At 35.4% G+C, this 23079-nt stretch overlaps 1 protein-coding gene across 4 annotated transcripts in view; it reads left to right on the forward strand.

Annotated features, from left to right (window-relative positions):
• Positions 1–23079, forward strand: part of VWA8 (von Willebrand factor A domain containing 8) — a 369162-nt gene that overhangs the window by 87742 nt on the left and 258341 nt on the right. For all 4 annotated transcript variants that reach the window (XM_082602373.1, XM_082602374.1, XM_082602375.1 and 1 more), the window contains exon 12: positions 7–84. In XM_082602373.1, the coding sequence (XP_082458499.1) occupies positions 7–84 (78 nt within the window). The remainder of the gene's footprint in view (positions 1–6; positions 85–23079) is intronic.

The following is a 23079-nucleotide window of genomic DNA, read 5'->3' on the forward strand; positions in this document are numbered from 1 at the left end:
TTGTAGGGTTGTGGAAAAACAGTCATCGCTAAGAACTTTGCAGATACCTTAGGATACAATATAGAACCTATCATGCTCTATCAGGTAAGAAGTTCATTTTTAGCACTTGGACTATAAACATACTTTTGGACCATCACCAGAATTTGTGGATATTCTTCCTTCAGTTGTACCTGTTAATTTTGAAGTAGATAAATAACTGAAACAGCTATCAAATTGGAGTGCAGCTATAATTATTTGGAATTTTTGAAAGTGTGTTCTAGGATATCTGATGTGCCCAACATACCAGGGTCTGTTTTTCAAGAGAGATCCATTTTGCAAGCATGTGTACACACACACAGTACATTTAATAGTAATTTGGAAATCTAAACAAAATAGGTTTCAGCAGCAGTGGGAGAAAATTAGGTATTCACCAAATAGATAATTATTTTTTTATTGTGGTAAAATGTACATAACATGAAATTTACCATTTTAACCATTTTTTTAATTTTATTTTTTTTTCTTTTACTGAATATTTATTCTTAATTGAAGTATAGTTGTTTTACAATATTGTGTTAACTTCGGAACAGCAAAGTGATTCAGTTATATGTATATATACATTCTTTTTAAAATTCTTATCCATTATGGTTTATCTCAGGATATTGAATATAGTTCCCTGTGCTATACAGTAGGACCTTGTTGTTTACCCATTCTATCATTTTAATCATTTTTTTTTAGTGTACAACTCACCGGCATTAAGTACATTCACAATGTTGTGAAACCATCACCACTAGCTATTTCTAGAACTCTTTTATATTCCCAAATAGAAACTCTATAACCATTAAATAATAAATTCTCTGCCTCCCTCTAGACCCTGGTAACCTCTATGTGACTTTCTGTCCCTATGAATTTGTCTATTCTAGGTACCTCATGTAATGGAATCATGCACTTTTTTTTTTAAACATCTTTATTGGAGTATAATTGCTTTTCAATGGTGTGTTAGTTTCTGCTGTATAACAGAGTGAATCAGCTATACATATACATATATCCCCATATCTCCTCTCTCTTGCGTCTCCCTCCCACCCTCCCTATCCCACCCCTCTAGGTGGTCACAAGGAATCATACACTTTTTGTCCTTTTGTCTCCAGATTATTTTACTTAGCATTATGTTTTCAAGGTTCATCCATGTTATAGCACATCTCACACGTTCATTCCTTTTTATCACTGAATAATATTTTTGTTTATCCATTCATATGTTGATGAACACTTGAGTTGTTTCTACCTTTCGGCTATTGTGAATAATGCTACTATGAACACTGGAGTACAAGTATCTGTTTGAGTCCCTGCTTTCATTTCTTTTAGGTATATATGTTGGAGTGGTATTGCTGAATCATATTGTAATTCTACCTTTAACTTTTTGAGGAGCTGCTAAACTGTTTTCCATAGTAGCCACACCATTTTACATTCCCACTAGCAGTGCATGAGGGTTCCAGTTCCTCCGACTCCTTGTCAACACTTGTGATTTCCTGTTTTCTTGTTTTGTTTCTGTGTTCATTTTGCTTTGCTTTTTATAATAGCCATCCTAATGGGTGTGAAGTAGTAACTCGTGGTTTTGATTTGCATTTCCCTAGTGACCAATGACATTGAACATCTTTTCATGTGCTTATTACCATTTATATATCTTATTTGGAGAAATACCTTTTCAAGTTCCTTGCCTATGTTTTAATTGCATTGTCTTTTTGTTGCTGAACTGTAAGAGTTCTTCATATATTCTGCATATTAAGGCATTCTCAGATATATTATTTGTGAATGTTTTCTCCCATTCTGTGGGCTGTCTTCTCAGTCTCTTTTTTTTCTTTTTAATATCTTTATTGGAGTATAATTGCTTTACAGTGGTGTGTTAGTTTCTGCTTTATAACAAAGTGAATCAGTTATACATATACATATGTTCCCATATCTCTTCCCTCTTGCGTCTCCCTCCCTCCCACCCTCCCTATCCCACCCCTCTAGGTGGTCACAAACCACCGAGCTGATCTCCCTGTGCTATGCGGCTGCTTCCCACTAGCTATCTGTTTTACATTTGGTAGTGTATATATGTCCATGCCACTCTCTCACTTCGTCCCAGCTTACCCTTCCCCCACCCCATATCCTCAAGTCCATTCTCTAGTAGGTCTGTGTCTTTATTCCCGTCTTACCTCTAGGTTCTTCATGACCTTTTTTTTTTTCTTAGATTCCATATATATGTGTTAGCACATGGTATTTGTTTTTCTCTTTCTGACTTACTTCACTCTGTATGACAGACTCTAGGTCCATCCACCTCACTACAAATAACTCAATTTCATTTCTTTTTATGGCTGAGTAACATTCCATTGTATGTATGTACCACATCTTCTTTATCCATTCATCTGTCGATGGACACTTAGGTTGCTTCCATGTCCTGGCTATTGTAAATAGAGCTTCAATAAACATATTGGTACATGACTCTTTTTGAATTATGGTTTGCTCAGGGTATATGCCTGCAGTGGGATTGCTGGGTTGTACGGTAGTTCTATTTTTAGTTTTTTAAGGAACCTCCATACTGTTCTCCATAGTGGCTGTATCAATTTACATTCCCACCAACAGTGCAAGAGGGTTCTCTTTTCTCCACCCCCTCTCCAGTATTTATTGTTTCTAGATTTTTTGATGATGGCCATTCTGAGTGGTGTGAGATGATATCTCATTGTAGTTTTGATTTGCATTTCTCTAATGATTAATGATGTTGAGCATTCTTTCACTCTCTTGATAGTATCCTTTGATCCACAAAAGTTTTTAATTTTGATGAAGTCTAATTTATCTTTTTGTTGTTGTTTCCTGTGTTTTTAGTGTTACATTCAATAAATCATTGCCGAGTCCAATGTCATGAATTTTCCCCTATGTTTTCTTCTAAGAGTTTTACAATTTTAGGTCTTGCATTTAGGTCTCTAAAACATTTTTTTTTTTTTTTTTTTTTTTTTTTTTTTTTTTGCTGTACGCGGGCCTCTCACTGCTGTGGCCTCTCCCGTTGCGGAGCACAGGCTCCGGACACACAGGCTCCGCGGCCATGGCTCGCGGGCCCAGCCGCTCCGCGGCATGTGGGATCTTCCGGGATCGGGGCACGAACCCGTGTCCCCTGCATCGGCAGGCGGACTCTCAACCACTGCGCCACCAGGGAAGCCCTCTAAAACATTTTGATGTAATTTTTGTATATGGTGTAAAGTAAGTATCCAACTTCAATCTTTGCATGTGGATATCCAGTTTTCCCAGCACCATTTGTTGAAAAGGCTGTCATTTCTCCATAGGATGATCTTGGCAATATTGTAGAAAATCAACTGCCCATATATGTGATCGTATGTGTCTGGGCTTTCTGTTCTACTCCATTGGTTTATATGTCTGTCCTTATGTCAGTATCACAGTTTTAATTACCATAGGTTTATAGTAAGTTTTGAAATCAGGAAGTATGAGACCTCCAACTTTGTTTTCTTTTCCAGGATTGTTTTGGCTATTCAGGGTCCCTTGAGATTCCAGATGAATCTTAGGATAGGTTTTTTCTATTTATTAAAAAAATAAAAGTTGAGATTTTGATAGAAATTGCAATGAATCTATAGATCATTTTGGGTAGTATTGTCATCTTAATATTAAATCATCTATTCTGTAAACATAGATGAATTTCTGTTTGTTTATGTCTTTTTAAATTTTTTTCAGCAATGTTTTATAATTTTCAGTGTACAAGTCTCATCTCCTTGGTTAAATTTATTCTTAAGTATTTTTGAATGGATTATTCTGGTGGATGTACATGCTGAATATAGTATTATAAAAAAGCAAACTTACAGCTGGTGTTTTTACAGAGTGAAATTTTCTGTTATGTATTTTTTTGTAATGATATCTCTAAGACATTTTTATCCTGCTAATTTACGGATTTCTACGTATTCGTGTTTGGGTGGTTATGGTATCTTTTTACTTCTAGCAGAATCTCTGCTTCTTATTCTTGGAATAATTTTGGATAGTGGATGTGATATACTATTTACTTACATTTTAGGAAGCATTTTGTGTTTTTAGTTTATTCTTTTGTTTAACTTTTTAATTATTACTGGCAATAAACATTATTTATATTAAAATTGTTCTTATTTTTGAAAAATGGCATTTAAACCAGTTTCTTGCAGTGACCTTATCATAGAAAATTTTGTTAACAGCTCATATTTCAAATGATTCTGTTGAGAGTTTTTTCATGCTGCTTTAAGTTACTTTGTGCCTGTGGGTTGAATTGGCCAGAGTTAGAAGCAATTATAATCACATGGTACTGGTAACTTTTGGGCTATAAGCAGAAAAATCTATTGTAAAAGATATTTGAGAATTCTCCCTGAAATTAATTTTTTTTCTTTCTTCTGGGTAACTTAACTCATTCAAAGCACTAAGGTATCATTTAGTATTTTGAGTTACTTTGAAAATAATTTTGGAAATGAAGGAGAAAGCATCCTGCCTTGGTATAAAACTGTGGAGGATTTATACCTCCTACTATTTTGTAGTTTTTGTTATCATATTTCTAGAAATACAGGTAAAGGTAGTTATATAAAAAAAGAGGGAAAGATAATTAAGATAATTAACTGATTAAGGACTTAAAAGATTTAAATATTTACTAAGAAATACTCCATGATTTTAAAAGATGAAATTTATGAAGAAGCATATGATCCAAGCTTATGAAATCATGAAGAATATGAATTAAGGTGAAGAGACTTAAACCAGTACTGATATCCTGAGTCTTAAGCAATAAACATGTAGGGGAAAGAAAATAAATTTCTACATTATACAGCAGGTGACAAGTCTTAGAACCCACTGAAAATAGATATATTTATATATATTTTTCAAAAATATATTTTAAAGTGAGTCTTTATGAATTGATTCTAGGTCTACTGGATTTTTTAAGGGAAATAAGGAAATTGGCAGGAGAGGGGAGTATATTTTTTGCTTAATTCATGAAAGATGTAATGAAGAATACCCTGCCCTCTTAGAAAATCACCCTCTTGGTGATGGTTAGCTCAATATACTAGTTCATCTGTCTATACCTTTCCATAGCTCAGGTTAGAAGTGATCTGAGGATGGCATTTTATCATCTCACCAACCTGTTAACCATCAACTTCCTAGTTTCCAATGAAAATACTTTTCTACCAAATAATGGAGAGGAAAAAAATCCCAAATCATCAATATATTTTTAAAACAAGTTAAATTTTATTATAAATATATCATATTCCACTTATAAGTCTAGGATAAATACAAGCATAACTTAACCTTTCCAGCTGCCATTGCTTTGAAATCATATGGAGAAGACCTTTTGAGGATAATATTTCTTTTCTCTTTGACTTCATCCCCATTTATTACTAATAGTATTTCTAAAGTTGTACACATTATTATTTTTTACATTAAAATAAAAACTCCCGGGGCTTCCCTGGTGGCGCAGTGGTTGAGAGTCAGCCTACTGATGCAGGGGACACGGGTTCGTGCCCTGGTCCGGGAAGATCCCACATGCCGCGGAGAGACTGGGCCCGTGAGCCATGGCCACTGAGCCTGCGCTCCGCAACGGGAGAGGCCACAACAGTGAGAGGCCCGCATACTACAAAAAAAATAATAATAATAAAAAAATAAAAACTCCCATTCTAATGAAAGCTGGAAATAATTTATGCCTCATCAATTTTTTCCAGACAGTACTCTTTCTGTATGAGATTTCTGTAGTCAGTTTATGGTGATTCTTACACTGTAGTGATAAATTATCCTATAAGCATATGCTTGAACTGTGAAGATTGCAGTCACCTCATCCTGCTATCCATTAAAAGAAGAACCAAACAAGAGAGTATGTATGTATCTATCAATTAAGCTCTCTCAGCTCCACTGAAAAACTACTGAAAGTATCCTGCCATTGAGAATGTTATCTTTATGTATGAAAGAATTAGTTTAATAGGTTGAGAACAGATTTTCTTATATATTTTTGGAGAGTGACAATAAGTTCACAAAAATATTATTTTAATGTATTTTTTAACTTTCCTGTTGTTTGTTGATGATAAATAAACAAAGGTAGGAAAATTATACTATTCAATTTGATGGCAGACCATTCTATTACCTGATACTCTTCTGAGATATGAAGCCAGTCTCTTCTAATTTCTGCCACAGGATAAGGTCATTTAGTCATATCTTATTAATCTTCTATCTGACAAACATGGGTGATGATATTCAAAAGGCACACAAGTTTTGCCATAAGAATATTTTGCCCATCCTCAGCATACACACTATCTACCTTATAGATGTCCTTCAAGGATTGGGAAAACTGGTACAGAGATAAGGAAAGTAATCACATATTCTGAAAACCCCTTTTCCAATTTTGCTTTTCTGCTCATTAATCTTTAGAGAAATGTCTGGGAGAAAAAAATAGTGTCTGAAATATAGACTTCAGAAAGGGATAGAGAAGTGTAATAATGGAAACATGTTTTGTAGGTGAGTTTGTTTCTTTCTCCATATGGCTTCTTTCCAGGAACTGGATCAAAGCATATATTAGGCACTTTATTGACATTTGCAGCTTTTGTAAGCTGTTAATTAGTTGGTTTTTATGATAGAAACCAAGCTCCTGAGATTAATTTGACTCTTTTTGCTTATAATTTCATATTTATTAGTAGCGTTCATCTATTTCTTTGGGACAGAGGAACTAATTTAATAGGATTAAAGATTAGATTTTGGTTTTATAATAATATAGTCCATATTAATGAAAAATTTCCAGAAGTTTGACCCAACGTAGAGAATTTAGTGGGAATAAGTAACTCAACATCTGTTTTCCTAGAAGATGTAGAGATTTCCCTGTTACTTGTACGTGTATAAAGCTACACTTAATGTGTGGGCTTTGCCTTATTTTTAGACTTGACTATTTTTAGAACTGGGTTTCATATGAAGAAAAAGAAAAACAGAGCCTTTACACAGATTTGTGGCAGTACATAAAATAAGTTTTATAATAGGTTATAAAAATCTTAAATCATTTGGCTCAAGTGTTAGGTCAGATTCTTTTAACTGGTTATTCTTTTTTTAGTGTTGAAGTCAGTGATTTCATAGTATTGAAGACATACAGGTTATTATTCTTCTCTTTCACAACCAGATAAGGGCATATTTCCAGATTTCTTTCCACACCATTGTAAACAGCACCAGATCTGAGATCTCGTTTTTCTGTTTAAGTACTACTTGGATTAAAAGCTGAGTCAACTCCAATCAAAAATTTAGGTCAAATAAGTTTTAGAGACTTATAATGAACATAATCACTGTCTAAAACACGTTGAAGTCTTAGGATCATTTTTGACCCCTTAGCTAAGTTTTTCTTCCTATAGCTAAACTCAAACCAAATCCTTTTCTTCATTTTCCATCTAATCTACAATTCCTCCTTCTTCCTGTGTATCCTAATACAGTGGAAATATCTTGACCTCTTATTCTCTCTCATTTGTTTTCACTGCCCTATGTCTTGGACTTTTTTACTTGCTTCTTGACTTTGTCTTGAATTTGCACTTTTTTCATGAAGATTTCAATGGTCTGTATTCATTTAAGTGGTTTATATTCAACCTCAGAGACTAACTTTCTGTATGATTCTGTAGATCATTTTGTTTTCTTGATTTATTTTGCTGTAATCTGTCATCCTTTCTGTCTTCTTAGTATTTTTTCTTTTTCCCACAAAGAATAACCTTCATAAGGCTCTCTAGGAATTTACTTGCCTCAATTCCTTCAAATTTCTTTTATTATAAAATTTATTTTTTAAAAATGTATGTCATCATGCAAGTTCTACATCCTCTGAATTTTGAAATAGGAATTATAAACTAAGAGTAGTTGTCTTTTCATAGAGCTCTTCCTCATTCTTTTTCTTTTATAGTTGCATATTATTCCATCATGTGGTTATACCAGAGTTTATTCAACCAGTCTCCTATATATGGACAATTGGATTGTTTCCAAAATTTTGTAATTACAAACTAAGTTGCAATGAATAACCTTTGCATATGTATTTTCACATTGTTAGAAGTGTATCTTCAGGATTAATTCCTAGAAGTGGAATTGTTAGGTCAATAGGTAAATATATGTGTAGTTTTGTTAGGTATTGCCAAATTTTCCTCTGTAAGGATTATACCATTTTGCATTCCTACCAACAGTGCCAACAGAGAGGGCTACCAAGCTCTTTAATGTTTGCCAATTTGATAGTTAGAAATGGTATCTAAGGAGTAGTTTTTTATTTATTTATTTATTTATTTATTTATTTATGGCTGTGTTGGGTCTTTGTTTCTGTGCGTGGGCTTTCTCTAGTTGCGGCACGTGGGGGCCACTCTTCATCGCGGTGCACGGGCCTCTCACTGTCGTGGCCTCTCTTGTTGTGGAGCACAAGCTCCAGATGCACAGACTCAGTAGTTGTGGCTCACGGGCCTAGTTGCTCCGCGGCCTGTGGGACCTTCCCAGACCAGGGCTCGAACCCGTGTCCCCTGCATTGGCAGGCAGATTCTCAACCACTGTGCCACCAGGGAAGCCCCTAAGGAGTAGTTTTAATTTGCATTTCTTATATTAGGAAAGAAATTGAAAATCTTTCCTATTTTTAAGGGCCATTATTATGGTCCTTAGTAAATTATCTGTTAATTTCTTTTGCCCATTTTTCTACTAAGTTTTTGGTCTTTTTTCCTCTCAATTTTTAAGTTTCTAATAGTAGGCATATTTGCTTTTTATCTGTGATATATGCTGCATATATTTTTCTCTCAGTTTGTCAGTTATACTTTGATTTTATTTATGAATAAATTAGTTTTTGCCTTGTAAATTAAAAAAAATTGTAGTTAAATTTATTAATATTTTATTTTATTGCATCTAGATTTTGAGTCATGGCTAGAAAGCCTTTCCCTATTCCCAGGTTAAGGAGGAATTCACTCATGCCTTTTTTAGCTTCTAGGTTGACCTCTGTCCAGTTCTTGCACATAACCCCTTATATTTTAGAACCAGCAGTGGAGTACTGGGTCTTTCTCAAGCTGCCATCTATCTTTCTGACCACAGCTGAGAAACATCCTCCAACCTTAAGGACTCAAATTATAAGATTGGGCCCACACAGGTAATCCAGAATAATCTCCCCATCAAGGTCACTAATTTAACTACGTCTGCAGAGTTGCTTTTGCCACATAAGGTAACATATTCACAGGTTCTGGGGATTAGGATATGGATATCTTTGTGGAGGGTATTATTCTGCCTACTACACTGACCATTTTGGAAGATCACACCACTGAGAACATTGCCACTGATGGTATTTGAGTTACAAATGTAGCACACCTCTTTCAGTGTATATAGTTTTCGTATGCATAGTGATTCTACATGTAGCTGCAAGCATCCAACTTCATGATATTTTTTGGTGTAGCTGTGCCCATACATTTGTTGAAGTGTGTATTATTTTTTAACAAGTTATTTTCCCTATAATAAAATGTAGGCATTATCCTGAATTTTTTTGAAGTTATGTGTATAGGTATATTATATTACCTATGGATTTTTTCAAGGCTATAAAGCAAAAATTACAAAATATTGTTTATAAAATGGTGGTGTTTATAAAATAGGGTTGGGTCTAACAGGATTGAGAATGCAGCAAGTTAGACCACAGCATAGGGCTTGGCATACAGAAGATACTCAGTTGAATATGCACCATCCTAGAGGCTTGGGAAATCTTAAACTATTTTAAGTAGAATGACTTTTGTTTTTAAGTATGTAAGGGATAGATGTGATTATTCAAACATTGTTGTCATTCTCCCCATCAAACACATTTAAGAACTTTTCCATTTATAGCGTTCTCTAATGCAGAAAAGCGATAGAATTATTTAGATCAATTTCTGATTTTTGAGAACTAATTAGTTCTTATAGGATAAAGCAGGAGGCTGTTTTGAGACAAATTCATTTCAGTTTTAGAATTACAATTTTCTGCGTATTTCCTATGTTTTTCAAACATAAAATTTTGTGACAATTTAATAATAGCTTTTTGCAGCCTCTTTGAAGTGATTCAAGTTATTTACTAAAATTTATAATTACTCTAAAATAGGCCAGTAAAGTGGTATTTCCTGGCTTTCAGAATTAAGGATGAGAAAGGTTAAGTGCCAGAGTTTATACCTCAAACAAAGCTTCTACAACATGTCCTGGCTTATTAATTTTCAAGTCATTTTCTTGCCTGCTAGACTGTACATCTTTAAAAACAGTAAGTAACAGGCAATGAGGCTCACTCTGAGATGAGAGGAAACTGGGTTGAGGCCCTAAAAGTATCATCTGTTTTTATTTGGAATGCTTTCCTTCACATTAGCTTGATTTGCTTTAGAATGCTAGTGTTCTTGTTACATCACAGTTTGTTTTTCAGTATTGGTCTGTTTTTCTACTTGCTAGATTTTCAAAAACAACATAATAGAAAGGAGGAATGGAGGAGTTTGCAAAAATCAATGGTTGTTTCTATCCACCATTGAGATGGATAGAAGTCCATCTCAACAGTGTATTATTTTTATAATTGAAACTTTGTGAAACGTATCTTAGGCTCTTGTTTTGATGGAGAAATCATCTCAAAAGCTGAGTGTAATGACAGATGTAGTATTTTATGTTAAGCTTGCAATTAGAACTACTTGGAGTATTTATATGATAGGACATAGTACAAAGTTATGTATTGAAAAGGTAGGCTATTTGCTGGTTTAACTTGATAACTTATTAAACTTATATATTCTAAAAATGCAAAGTGTATCTTAAAGTTTAACTGTGCAATATATGTTATAAAGGTTCATCTTGTTGTATTTGCATAAATTTGCCATTTAAAAGGCAGTAAGTTTTACATTTGCTTTTTAAAAAAAAGTATCCAAACATGATATTCAAATCTTTTATAACTTTGCAAGTATGTACTAGACTCCTTATTTAATTGAAACAGTGTACATTTTAAGTAACAGACAACATCTTTTGTGTTATGTTAACAAATTTAGTTATCATGAGGTATTTATTAGATTTATAAAAGCACACTAGGAGGCCTTTGGGCATGTGTATAAAAATAAACATTACAGTAAGACCAAATCCATTCGCTCAAAGAAGAAAACAAAAGTAACCAAGGAATCCTACCAAATAAGGAATTCCAGCCTGAAAGGTATTTCATTTACCATCCTTGGTGATCCAGAAACATAGGATCCATAAACCTGAAAAGGGAAAGAATTTCAAATTTGAGGATTCTCTTTAGAATAGCTCCAAACTTAAGGACACTGTGTGATGAAGTCACAGTACTGTTGTTGAGAACAAATTGTTATGCTTGACCATCTCCATTAGTTAGGACTTTTGTTTTAAATGTACTTTACAGTAATTTTGATTAGGGGTCTTAGGGCAATCTTTTAAGGGTGTTCAGGAATTTATAGTCACCAGAGATCACTGTAAGAGTAAGGATTTGCTAAAGGTTAGTGAGATTAATGATGAAGTTATGTATTTATATTCTTATGGGTAACATGTCAAGAAAGAAAAGAAAGAAGATATAACTTTGATTTGATGTTTTAATTAATTAATTAATTAATTAATTTTTGGCTGCGATGGGTCTTCATTGCTGTGCGCGGGCTTTCCCCAGTTGTGGCGAGCAGGGCCTACTCTTCCTTACGGTGCGCAGGCTTCTCATTGCAGTGGCCTCTCTTGTTGCAGAGCACAGGCTCTAGGCACGTGGGCTTCAGTAGTCACGGCATGTGGGCTCTGTAGTTGTGACTCACGGTCTCTAGAGTGCAGGCTCAGTAGCTGTGGCTCACGGGCTTAGCTGCACCATGGCATGTGGGTTCTTCCTGGACCAGGGTTCGAACCTGTGTCTCCTGCATTGGCAGGTGGATTCGTAACCGTTGAGCCACCAGGGAAGCCGCATAACTTTGATTTGATTTTGACTTTCACAAATTTCTGTAAGTACAGTATGTTTTATAAATATGTTTTATTCTCGGAAATAAAAAGTAAATATGTACTTCTCAGCTGTGTCATCTAGTTGCCTTTTATGATTTCTAAGTGCTTTGTTTTTCTATTCTTCCCCTATTAAAAAAACCCCAATTACTCAGGATCCAGCCCATTTTCTGAATATATTCAATTTTATTGCTGATTTACAAACCACCTTCATAGTAGAAACAGGGCTTTCTGAGGTGTTTGAACTGAAAACCATTTGGCAGAACCAGAGAGATAGTCAAAAGAACAGCAAAGGGAAAGGCATTAACAGGCAGTGTTCAATAGTGCCTCTGGGAACTGAGTTGAAGTAGCTTGGGGTTTAAGCTAGTAAAAGCTGTGAAAATCCTGATTTTACAGTCTATTGACTACTGTTGAGAAATTAACAACCTAAAGAGGGACCTTGGCCAGCCCAGCTCCTGGGATGCTTCCTGTTCATTTCCTGTGGTTCCCTGAGGCTCTCCCAGATTCAGGTAGCTGCTGGCTGGCAGCCTCTGTGCAGGTGAGGAGTGGTGCCCATTATGCCCTCACATAGGTGGGAAGATGGACAGGGTGGGAGGGTTGCCCTGCTACCTTCAGCAGTCTGTTTCTTTAACCTTAGCAAACCTTTTTCAGTGCTGCTTCAAGCAGGAGACTCCACGTTTATCCTCAATGATGCTCCCTGAATCCATTAACTCTTCTTTATCTCCCACATAGTGAAAGGTGTTTGCTGCACAGTATCTCCCATGGGGGAACGATTCAGAGAGAGCAGCTTTAGTTTTGTGAGGAAGGTTCCAAAAGGGACACATTAAGCCAATAGAAAGCGTTGCCGAGTATTGCAGCCTTGGCACACTTCTTAGCTTTCTCCCCATCCGCCATACCCACCCCACAGCCAATTGTTAGTCTAACATCATTTGCTTTTTGCAGGATCTGCTATAGCTATGGACATCTCCAGTAGCTCTAACCCACCATCCCTGGACCCATTTTTGAGAATTTTCTGGAAAACGCATTTGGCATATGAAATTTTACTTTATAGAGTTTTTAAGAACACATCAATTATGTCAGTTGGACATTAATAGACACTTATTCCTCTCTCACGCACACAAGCTCACTCTCAGGATAACATTGAAGTTCTATTTTCTTAGCCAATTTCAAGGATTTGATACAGAGTTATCAACTATAGTCACCATGTTTTATATTATATACTCAGATCTTAATTCATCTTATACCTGAAACTTTGTACCCTTTTACCAGCCTCTTCCTATTTCCCCCACCCCTCAGTCCCTGACAACCACTCTTCTACTGTCTATTTCTAAGAGTTTGACTTTTTTTTTTTTTAAGATTCCACATACAAGTGATTGCATACAGTATTTTGCTTTGTCTAGCTGGCTTATTTCACTTAGCATAATGCCCTCAAGGTCCAGCAAATGGCAGAACTTCCTTCTTTTTCATGGCTGAATAATATCGTGTGTGTGTGTGTGTGTGTGTGTGTGTGTGTGAATCACAATTTCTTATCCATTCATTCATTAATGGACACTCTTGGCTATTGTGAATAATGCTGTAATGAACATGGGAGTGCAGATATCTCAATATTTTGTTTTTGTTTTCTTTGGATATATACCCAGAAGTGGGATTACTGGATCATACGGTAGTTCTATTTTTAAGTTTTTGAGGTACCTCCATAATGTTTTCCATAGAGATGGTACCAATTTACATTCACACCAACAGTGCACAACGGTTCCCTTTTCTTCACATCCTCACCAACACTTGTCATCTCTTGTGTTTTGTTTTGGTTTTGTTTTTGTTTGGATGATAGCCGTTCTAACAGGTATGAGGTGATATCTCATTGTGGTTTTAATTTGTATTTCCTTGATGATGAGTGACGTTGAGCACCTTTTCATGTATCTGTTGTCCATTTTTTAATCAGATTTTTTTGCTATTGAGTTATATGAGTTCTTTATATATTTTAGATATTAACCTTTATCAGTTATATGATTTGAAAATAGCTTTTTCCATTCAGTAGGTTGCTTTTTCCATTCAGTAGGTTGCCTTTTCATTGTGTTGGTTTCTTTGCTGTGCAGCAACTTTTTCTTTTTAGTCTGATATTGTCCCACTTGTTTATTTTGGCTTTTGTTGCTTTTGCTTTTGGTGTCAAATCCAAAAATTATCGCCAAGACCAAGGTCAAGGACCATACAACCTATATTTTCTGCTAGGAGTTTTATAGTTTTATGTCTTAACATTCAAGTCTTTAATCCATTTTGAAGTGATTTTTGTGTATTGTGTAACTTAGGGTCCAGTTTCATTCTTTTGCATGTGGCTATACAGTTTTCTGGATACCATTTATTGACACCATTACTGAATATATATTCTTGGCTCCTTTGTCATGAACTTGTTCACCATATATATGTGGGTTTATTTCTGGGCTGTCCGTTCTATCGATCTATGTGTCTGTTTTTATGGAAATACCATAAAGTTTTGGTTAGTATAGCTTTGTAATATAGTTTGAAGTCAGGAAGTGTGATGTTTCTGACTTCGTTCTTCTTTCTCAAGATTGCTTTAGCTATACAGGGTCTTTTATGGTCCATACAAATTTTAGAATTGTTTAATTTATTTCTGTGAAAAATGCCATTGAAATTTTGATAGGGATGGCATTGAATCTGTAGATTTCTTTGGGCGGTATGGACATTTTAGCTATATTAATTCTTCAGTCCTTGAGTGTAAATATCTTTCCATTTATCTGTGTCTTCTTCAATTTCTTTCATCAGTGTCTTTTAGTTTTCAGTTATGGTGGTTGAACATTTATAGATAGTTATTTTTAAATTTATCTCATTTTTGGTGAGAATATTTAAGTTCTAGTCTCTTTTGTAGACATTAAATATTTGTAACTATTTAATTAGAATATGTTACATTTCATAATCCATTCTCTAAAGAATAGTGGGAGTGACCTAAATCAGATCATGCCATTTCTCTGCTTAGAAGCTGTCAATGGTTTTCCATTATACTTAAAATAAGAACCCCTAGTCTTGGCTTATGAGCCCTCCATCAGTGCTTTTCTGCCTTGGCTGCCTATTAGAAACACCCAGGGAGCTTTGAAAAATTTCCATTGTCCAGCCCCCACCATTAGAGAATCTGAAGTAATTGCCTCAGCCTGGAATACTCTTCCCCTGATTTTCACTTGGCCTTTTATCATTTAAATCACCACAGCTTCAGTATACTTAGAGAAAGCATCCTTGACCCATGGAGCCATTTGTTATCACATTACCTGACATTTTCTGTGCAGCACTGACCACTACATGATCGTGATATACATACATACACACACACACACACACACATACACACACACACACACACACATTTTTTATTTTTTGCTGCACTACACGGCTTGTGGGATCTTAGTTCCCTGACCACGGATTGAACCCACGCTCTCAACAGTGAAAGCGTGGAGTCCTAACCACTGGACCGCCAGGGAATTCCCATGGTATATTTTTTTTTATTTGCATCTCCTCCCTCCCTCCCTTCCTTCTCATCCTCTGTTCCCTTTCCTTTGTCTGTTTTTGTTCTCTTCACCCTGGAATGTAAGATCCATGTTTATCTTTTTCAGTGCTGTATCCTCAGCACCTGGATCAGTGACTTGCGTGTAGTAGACAATCAGTATATGAAGGAATGGATAAATAAATTTTGAAAAATTTACATTATTTTTAAAGGATCAGCTCTGTCAACTTTTCTTTACTAATTTTTATGTTTCAATATTACCTTTACTTTAAATTCTAAGACAAGAATTTCTTTTGTCATATAGCATTGTTATTATACTTTTATTAGTGTTCTGAACTGTTAACTTAGATTTATTGTTAGATTTAAATTTTAATGTATTAGGATTTTGTTTCTTCAATTGATTCAGATTCAGCTATTATTAAATACTCACTAGGTGCCAGACATTATCTCATTTAATTATAAAGATATTTTACTCACTTCACCCATTTATCATATTATAAGTCACAGAACTGGAATTGAAAACCCAGCTTTCCTTGTACTGTACCCATTCTTTCAACTGTGCTACTTTCCATGTTGACTGACTAGAAGGGATTTGAGTGTTGTTGAGTGAGGCCAAATGCTATAACTGCTCCATGTGTCTTTACTGAATACTGAACAGGTTATTAGCACATACCACAACTTTGATTTTATACTTTGTTACTATTGGGTTGGCCAGAAAGTTTGTTTGTGGTTTTTCCATAGGATGTTAACGAACAAACAAACTTTTTGGCCAACCCAATAATTATTATAAGGCAAATATTATTTAAACTAGAATTGATTGCTACTTTCCCACCTGTTCTCCTAACAGAGTCAAACATTTGTGATAAAATGTAGCAAAGTTTGCAGTACCATTTGAATAAAATGTGGTTCTTCAGTTTGTGTGTCCTGGGATTTTACTCTATAACATCTCTGCTTTTTGCCTTCCATTTTGAAACTGTTCTTACCCTCTTTTATATATGTAGTTGTCCGTGAACATTTCTAAACAAGCTTTCATAAAGTTGGTTTACTTGTAAAAAATTATTATCCTTAGGTTGTGATTTTTGTTGCGGACAATAGAATCCATTTTGGCTGTCTAAAACTGAGAGGGATTTATTACAGAGTATTACGTAGCTTACAGAATTTCTGGGAGAGATAGGGCACAGTGTTTAGATTTTACCCAGTTAGGAATGACAGAGCCTGGAGAACTTCAGCCATAGCTTTCTAGAAGAGTGAGTTTCGTTGTGCTGGCTGGCACTTCACTCTCACTGCCAGTTTTTTCAGTTCCCAGTTTTGTGTATGTGAGAATGCTTGGTAGAACCTGAGTCGTGTACAGAACTGTAGCTGCAAAGGCATCTAAGAAATGATGTTTTCAGTTTTCTAGCCGCTGTACTACAGCAAGGATAGTAGAAGGGATTTGATTGGGTGTCTTCTTGGAATACATATTACATTATTTGCATTTACACTGAACTTGACTTTATATTTTATTGAATGACTGTATTAAGATGTCCTTTTGTTGGGTCAGTTGTGACATAGTGGGTTTGACTTCTAGTTAGCTTCAATCAGAAGAATTTTATTCTGTGTTCATGGAATAAATCTTTAGAGTAGATCATCTTGAAATAGATCCCAGTGGTTACAGTAAAGAGAGCTATAAATGAATCAAAATCGGTTTCCATTAATAGCAGAGTAACTGAAAATAATCATGGTAGTCTTGTAATGCCATCATTATATACATAAAGGAAGCATTTATTATATGTGTGACAGGTTAAAAATAGTTGCTTAAAAAAGAACTTTAGGAAGAAGCATGGAAGAGTTTACAAATAATTTTACAGTGTATGTAAAGCAAGAGGCCTTTTTGTTTGAGATCAAACATAAATGACACGGGAATGTTGGCAGCACGCCTTGCATTTTGTTCACTGAGCGTGCTTAGACTGTAAATAATGGCTTCATTTCTATTTTGGGACCTAAAAATTATTAACATTCTGTGTTTATGCAATATTTATGCAGTATTTTATACTAATAGTTATGGACATAATTAATCCCTTATTGTAAAGTTGGTGGCTTGCTTCAGCTAGTCTTGTTGTATTCTTTTATTCTCTTAAATCCAAGATTTTCTTAGTATTTTATACTACTGGCAGGATATTTTCTGGTAGCTACTTTTTGCAGTTATTTATCAAACTAATCACTTATATCCAGGTTTCTCAAGGGAATCTCAGAAAAATTAATGTATACCATTCAAAGGTCCTTAAAACATTTAAGGTATATAATTGCTTTAGGGTTCAAATCTATATTCTCTGGTACATTTTGTGCAGTTATGCTTCTTCTCATTTTAATAGGACATTTTTATTTTTAGTAGGGTTTCTCTGTTGCAAATCAAAAGAGCAAAATTCAAAATGACACAGAATCTTAATATACATATATGGATGTTTTCCAGGGATCTGAATGAGGAGGTGAAATGTTTAAGTTTAGACAATGGTGGCTCTAAAGGAACTAGTTTTCATGTCCTGTTATTTTTAAATTTTTTAAGGAAACAGAAAGAGGAAATGGTTCGGCCTCTATGATATCATTAGTGCTATTTTTATTCTCTTAAGTTCAAAGGTTTCAAGGATAAGAAAAATATATGCAAAACTGAGGGCATTCATCTTTCTTGATTTTTATTAGTGTGCTTTCAAAACGCTCGTATGGAATAGGCACATTTCTTCTTAAGTTTTTGTCTTTCCACTTGCTTTAGGGATGTGTGTGTAGACAGGAAGAATAAGGAAATGATATATATATATTTTTAACAATTTCATGTTACAGTATATGTTAAAATAAGTAAGGATATTAAAACAACTTCATGGTACTAAACCCCCAAAATTCTATAGACAGAAACATTTGAAAAAGCTGTTACTCCATTTTAAAGATTAGCTTAATATTGAAATCATGTTACTGACCCATTTCAGACTGTTCTGAAAAAATTCTGTTAATTAAGTTTGACTAGGTTCAGTTGTTCTGTGAAAGTTCAGTTTTACTTTGGTGTCCTTGCACTTTCACACAGTGGAAAATAACTTTCACACAATTGAAAATAATTTCTTATTATAACTAACGTTATGCAAAGTGGGCGCAATTATCTTTTTAAGAAAAAGCTGAAATTTTCATCTTTTCTCCCAATACAGGATCTTAATTATGAAAACCAACTACTTTTATTAAAGAGGATACTTTTTTTCCCATAGGAGGGTTTTTATTTTAATGCACAGATATATTAGAAATGAAGAATGGATCTTCTTCACATGATAGTATGCAGAGACTTATGATATGATAAAACTGAACTGAGCTAGTCTTTTCATAAATGCCAGGTGTTTTCCATTTTTTACCCCTCTGAAGATTGAAAAAAGGGAAAATATTTCTTGTCTGTAGTTGTGGTCGGCATTAATAGCTTTGAATTCTGTTGGTCTAGTACTGCTTGCTGTGTAGCAGCAAATAATTATTTCAGTTTGCTTCCGTCAGTAAAAGGGAGTCTCCAACTGCTAGGTTGGAAAAGGGGAGCCGTACATACTGGTTGTCTTTCTCGTCGTCTTTATTAGTAAATATTTACTTATTTGAATGAGGCCAGTATTGTAGACATTCTGTGAATTAACAAGATATGAATGTACTTTGGAATCATCCATCACTACAAAATGAAGTAGTGCTTTTTTATATCTTGTACAGAATGGTGATTCAGGATGTGTTGGTATCAGAGTGAGGAATTTTCTCTGTCAAAATTAAAAAAAAAAAAAAAGTTACCAGTTGCTGGCCTCAGCTCCTTAGGAGTTCAAACCTCTTATGCCAGAGTCACAATCCTCATCTCCTCTTCTTGGGCCCACGCAAAAGGAGCTGAGTTGGGGCTTCCCTGGTGGTGCAGTGGTTGAGAGTCCGCCTGCCGATGCAGGAGACACGGGTTCGTGCCCCGGTCCGGGAGGATCCCACATGCCACGGAGCAGCTGGACCCGTGAGCCATGGCTGCTGAGCCTGCGCATCCGGAGCCTGTGCTCTGCAACGGGAGAGGCCACAACAGTGAGAGGCCCGCGTACCGCAAAAAAAAAAAAAAAAGGAGCTGAGTTGGGTTAGAAAACCATCTGTTTTCAGTCTGAAGCTGGGATTTTCAAAATTAACCCCCAGTCATTTCTTTAACAATATGGTTTCAGTGGGATACCTTCTTCATGTTACCTCCTTTCTGAATATCAATAGAAATGCTTAAAGGAAATAAGGCCTACTCTTTCCTTTTTTCCTTCTTTTTTTTTCACCTTTTAATTTATACTACTTTGTTATACATTTTATTAATATATATCTTCCTGCAATCTCATAATTCCTATCAGAATAAGGAAGGAGTATAAATAAATGAGACAAAGTTTCACATTAAGTTAATGTCTCTTTTTTAAAGCTGTGCTTCCCACCTGGGAGTCATTTAAGATATCACCTATGTAATATTTAATGGAAAATGCGTGGTAAGCCCCACCTTGGATCTACTGAATCCAAATCTTCAGGGTGATAAGGGCTAAGCTTCTATCAGTATATTTTCCAGAATTTCCTCCAGCTGTTTCTGATACATACCTTTGACTTAGAACCACTGTGCTAAAGCATGTTTTCTGTTTGTTTTATGCTCTAGGACAATATGTAATGTAACTCTATACTGACTGTTTTTCTGGAATAATTAATACCAAGAGTTTTCTTTAAATTTACCTGTTTTTATATTAATTTTTTAAAAGATTTATATATGTGTGTATATATATATTTGATTTTTTTCATAATTCAATTATGAAAATGAAACAGCAACATTTATTTTGATTTGTCCTATTTTTCTTGCAAGAGTGATCCATTTCCGGTTCTGTAACATAGCCATGAGTGTGAATAAGCTCCTTTTCACCATGAACCATCTCAGTAAACACTGATGATGATGATAGATTTAGTCTTACATGCTCATATAAATTGCATAGAATTTAAAATTCATAGTTGAAAAATTAGATAACATTAATGAGTTAAGCCAAATTTTGATAATGTGTCAAAGTCAGATCTTTAGGGCTATGTTGCTGAGTTTTGTCAATGAAAAAAATGAATCAATAGTCAATCTAAGGAAGAAACGGAAAATTTTACTCGAGCCAACATGAGGATTATAACCCAGGAGACAGGCTCTTAGAGAGCTCTGAGAACTGTTCTGAAGAGGTAAAGGGAGAGGTCAGTGTGTGTGTGATTTTTGCCGAAGGGGATACCTGCAGTCAAGCACACATCTCAGTAGAAGGTTGCTGCTAGTCATGAGGAACAGACATCTTAGTTAATAGTTTTAGTGTTTTTCTAAGTATGGGGAAGTGCAAGAATCCAGGTTCATAAAAATTTTCTTCTGAAAATATCTAACCACCTGAAGGCCAGCTGTGTCAGTTTCCCCAGAGCACAAAGTGCCTTATCCTGACCTTCACCCTGAATTCCTTTTAGGGTGTATTGTAGGTCAGCGGCTGCAGTGATTACTGACTTGATTCTTGTAGAACTGGATAGTGGGCAACATTCTTTATTTTACAGTCCCTTCCCTTTTAGTCTTAATTTTGACCAAGGTTTGGGAGGTATTATGTGACCAGTTTGTCCCATGACAATAGGAATGCTCATTCGCAGGTCAGGCACAGATGTCGTTCACAGGTCACTCAGTGTGCTATAGCTGGACTAGGCCCTGTTAGCAGTTGCCAAAAGCCTCTGAACCACCTAGCTTGCTAGTCAGTTTTGGTCTAGGAAAAGGTGGTCCTTTTGTTGCTTCTTCCCATACTAGAGTTACACTATTACAATCATTGATATATAGAACTATATTGATAGAACTATATATTTGATCAATCATTTCAAGGCACCTAATCATCATTAATTTTATCTGAGGCTCAGTCACACCTTTGGTAATGCAGGAAACAGTAATCCTGTAAAATAGATAGAATATAAGAAACATAGATAGTAACATTAATAAGTAAGTATTTAATAAGTAAGTATTTAAGCTCTTAAACTTCCATTAGGTGCTGCCCAGTATCTCCCCAGTCATCTGATCAGTCTGTTCTGCACCAATCACTGTCTTTAAGGAAAATGATATATTGGCTTTGTACATGAAGTTTACCAGAGATGTTTGCAGATACAAGGCGAGTGGTGGGTCATTGTGACCCCTCACAGGATTGAGAAAGGAATGCTATCTTCTAAGGAGTTACATGGTTGGCCTCAGAAGAAGAAAAATTGATCTTTATGATTAAGTAGGCCTTTCTGCCATTGGGGAGGTCTGGTTAATGCATAAAGCAGATGCAAAATGCACACTAGAGGGGAGGGAGGAGGCCCAAATGGGCAGAGAAAAAAATTACATTTAAATTTTTCTTGTCTTGACTTAAAATGTGAATTTTTGTTTATTTTATTTTTTAAATTTATTGATTGATTTATATATTTATTTATTTTTGGCTGCTTTGGGTCTTTGTTGCTGCGTGTGGCCTTTCTCTAGCTGCGGCGAGCGGGGGCTACTCTTTGTTGTGGTGCGCGGGCTTCTCATTGTGGTAACTTCTCTTGTTGCAGAGCATGGGCTCTAGGCACACAGACTTCAGTAGCTGCAGCACGCGGGCTCAGTAGTTGTGGCTCGCGGGCTCTAGAGCACAGGCTCAGTAGTTGTGGTGCGTGGGCTTAGTAGCTCAGAGGCATGTGGGATCTTCCCGGACCAAGGCTTGAACCAATGTTCCCTGCATTGGGAGTGGGATTCTTAACCACTGCACCAACAGGGAAGTCCCTGAATTTTTATTTCATCAGTTTGAATATTATTGTTTCTCAAGTGTCATTATGATTCAATATAAGCCTAAGTCAGTACTTTTTTGATAGTGAGAAAATTGAAATGATCAAGACTTACATTTTAATCTTGATTTCAATACAAATTTGTTGCCACTGTGAATATAAACAAGTTCATTCACTTTCCATCTTATTAAGACTGGAGTTGGGTATCAAAGAATTTACAAAAGCCTTTAAATTTTTGGATAAAATTGACTAAATGTTTAACTTTTGTTTGATATAAGTGTTACAGAATTTATCTGAAGTTGATAACACAAAAGAAACTATTATCTTCAACATTAACACATGTAAGAAAAAATTATTCATATTATATAGCACCAAAATTTTTTACAGTAAGTCGATGTTTATATGCCACTACTGTTAATAGCTTGCTTAAACCTGTTACACTGTTTAAGCACTAGTACATTGTGTATGTGCTTTAAAAACTTGCACAACGTTGCAATTCAACTGTACTCCAATAAAAATTAATTTTAAAAAATTGCTTGTAAGTGCCGTGCTATTGTTTGTCAATTCCTGTGCCTCATCTGATGGCTGTCCTCCTCAGTTTCCTCCATTTTCAAGCCTCTTTAAGTGAGTCACTGGGGTGGTTCCTAGCATGGCTTTTCGGGAGAACTCAACTGTAAGAAAATGCACATCATTGACAAGCATCTCTTCCCAGTGAGTTTGTATGGCCTCTAATTCTTAAAAAGGAATCCATATATTTTGGCCCTTTCAGGAGTAAAGCCGATTGAGTTAAATTCCATTGAAGTTGGGTGGAAATTATTGCCATCATCTGTGTAGATACCAAGTGAACATTTTAAAAGAGGGGAAAAGTGCTAAATAAAATAGAGAAAAAAACAAAA

Source organism: Mesoplodon mirus (assembly GCF_964341445.2).
Source record: "Mesoplodon mirus genome assembly, chromosome: 17".
NCBI lineage: Eukaryota > Metazoa > Chordata > Mammalia > Artiodactyla > Ziphiidae > Mesoplodon > Mesoplodon mirus.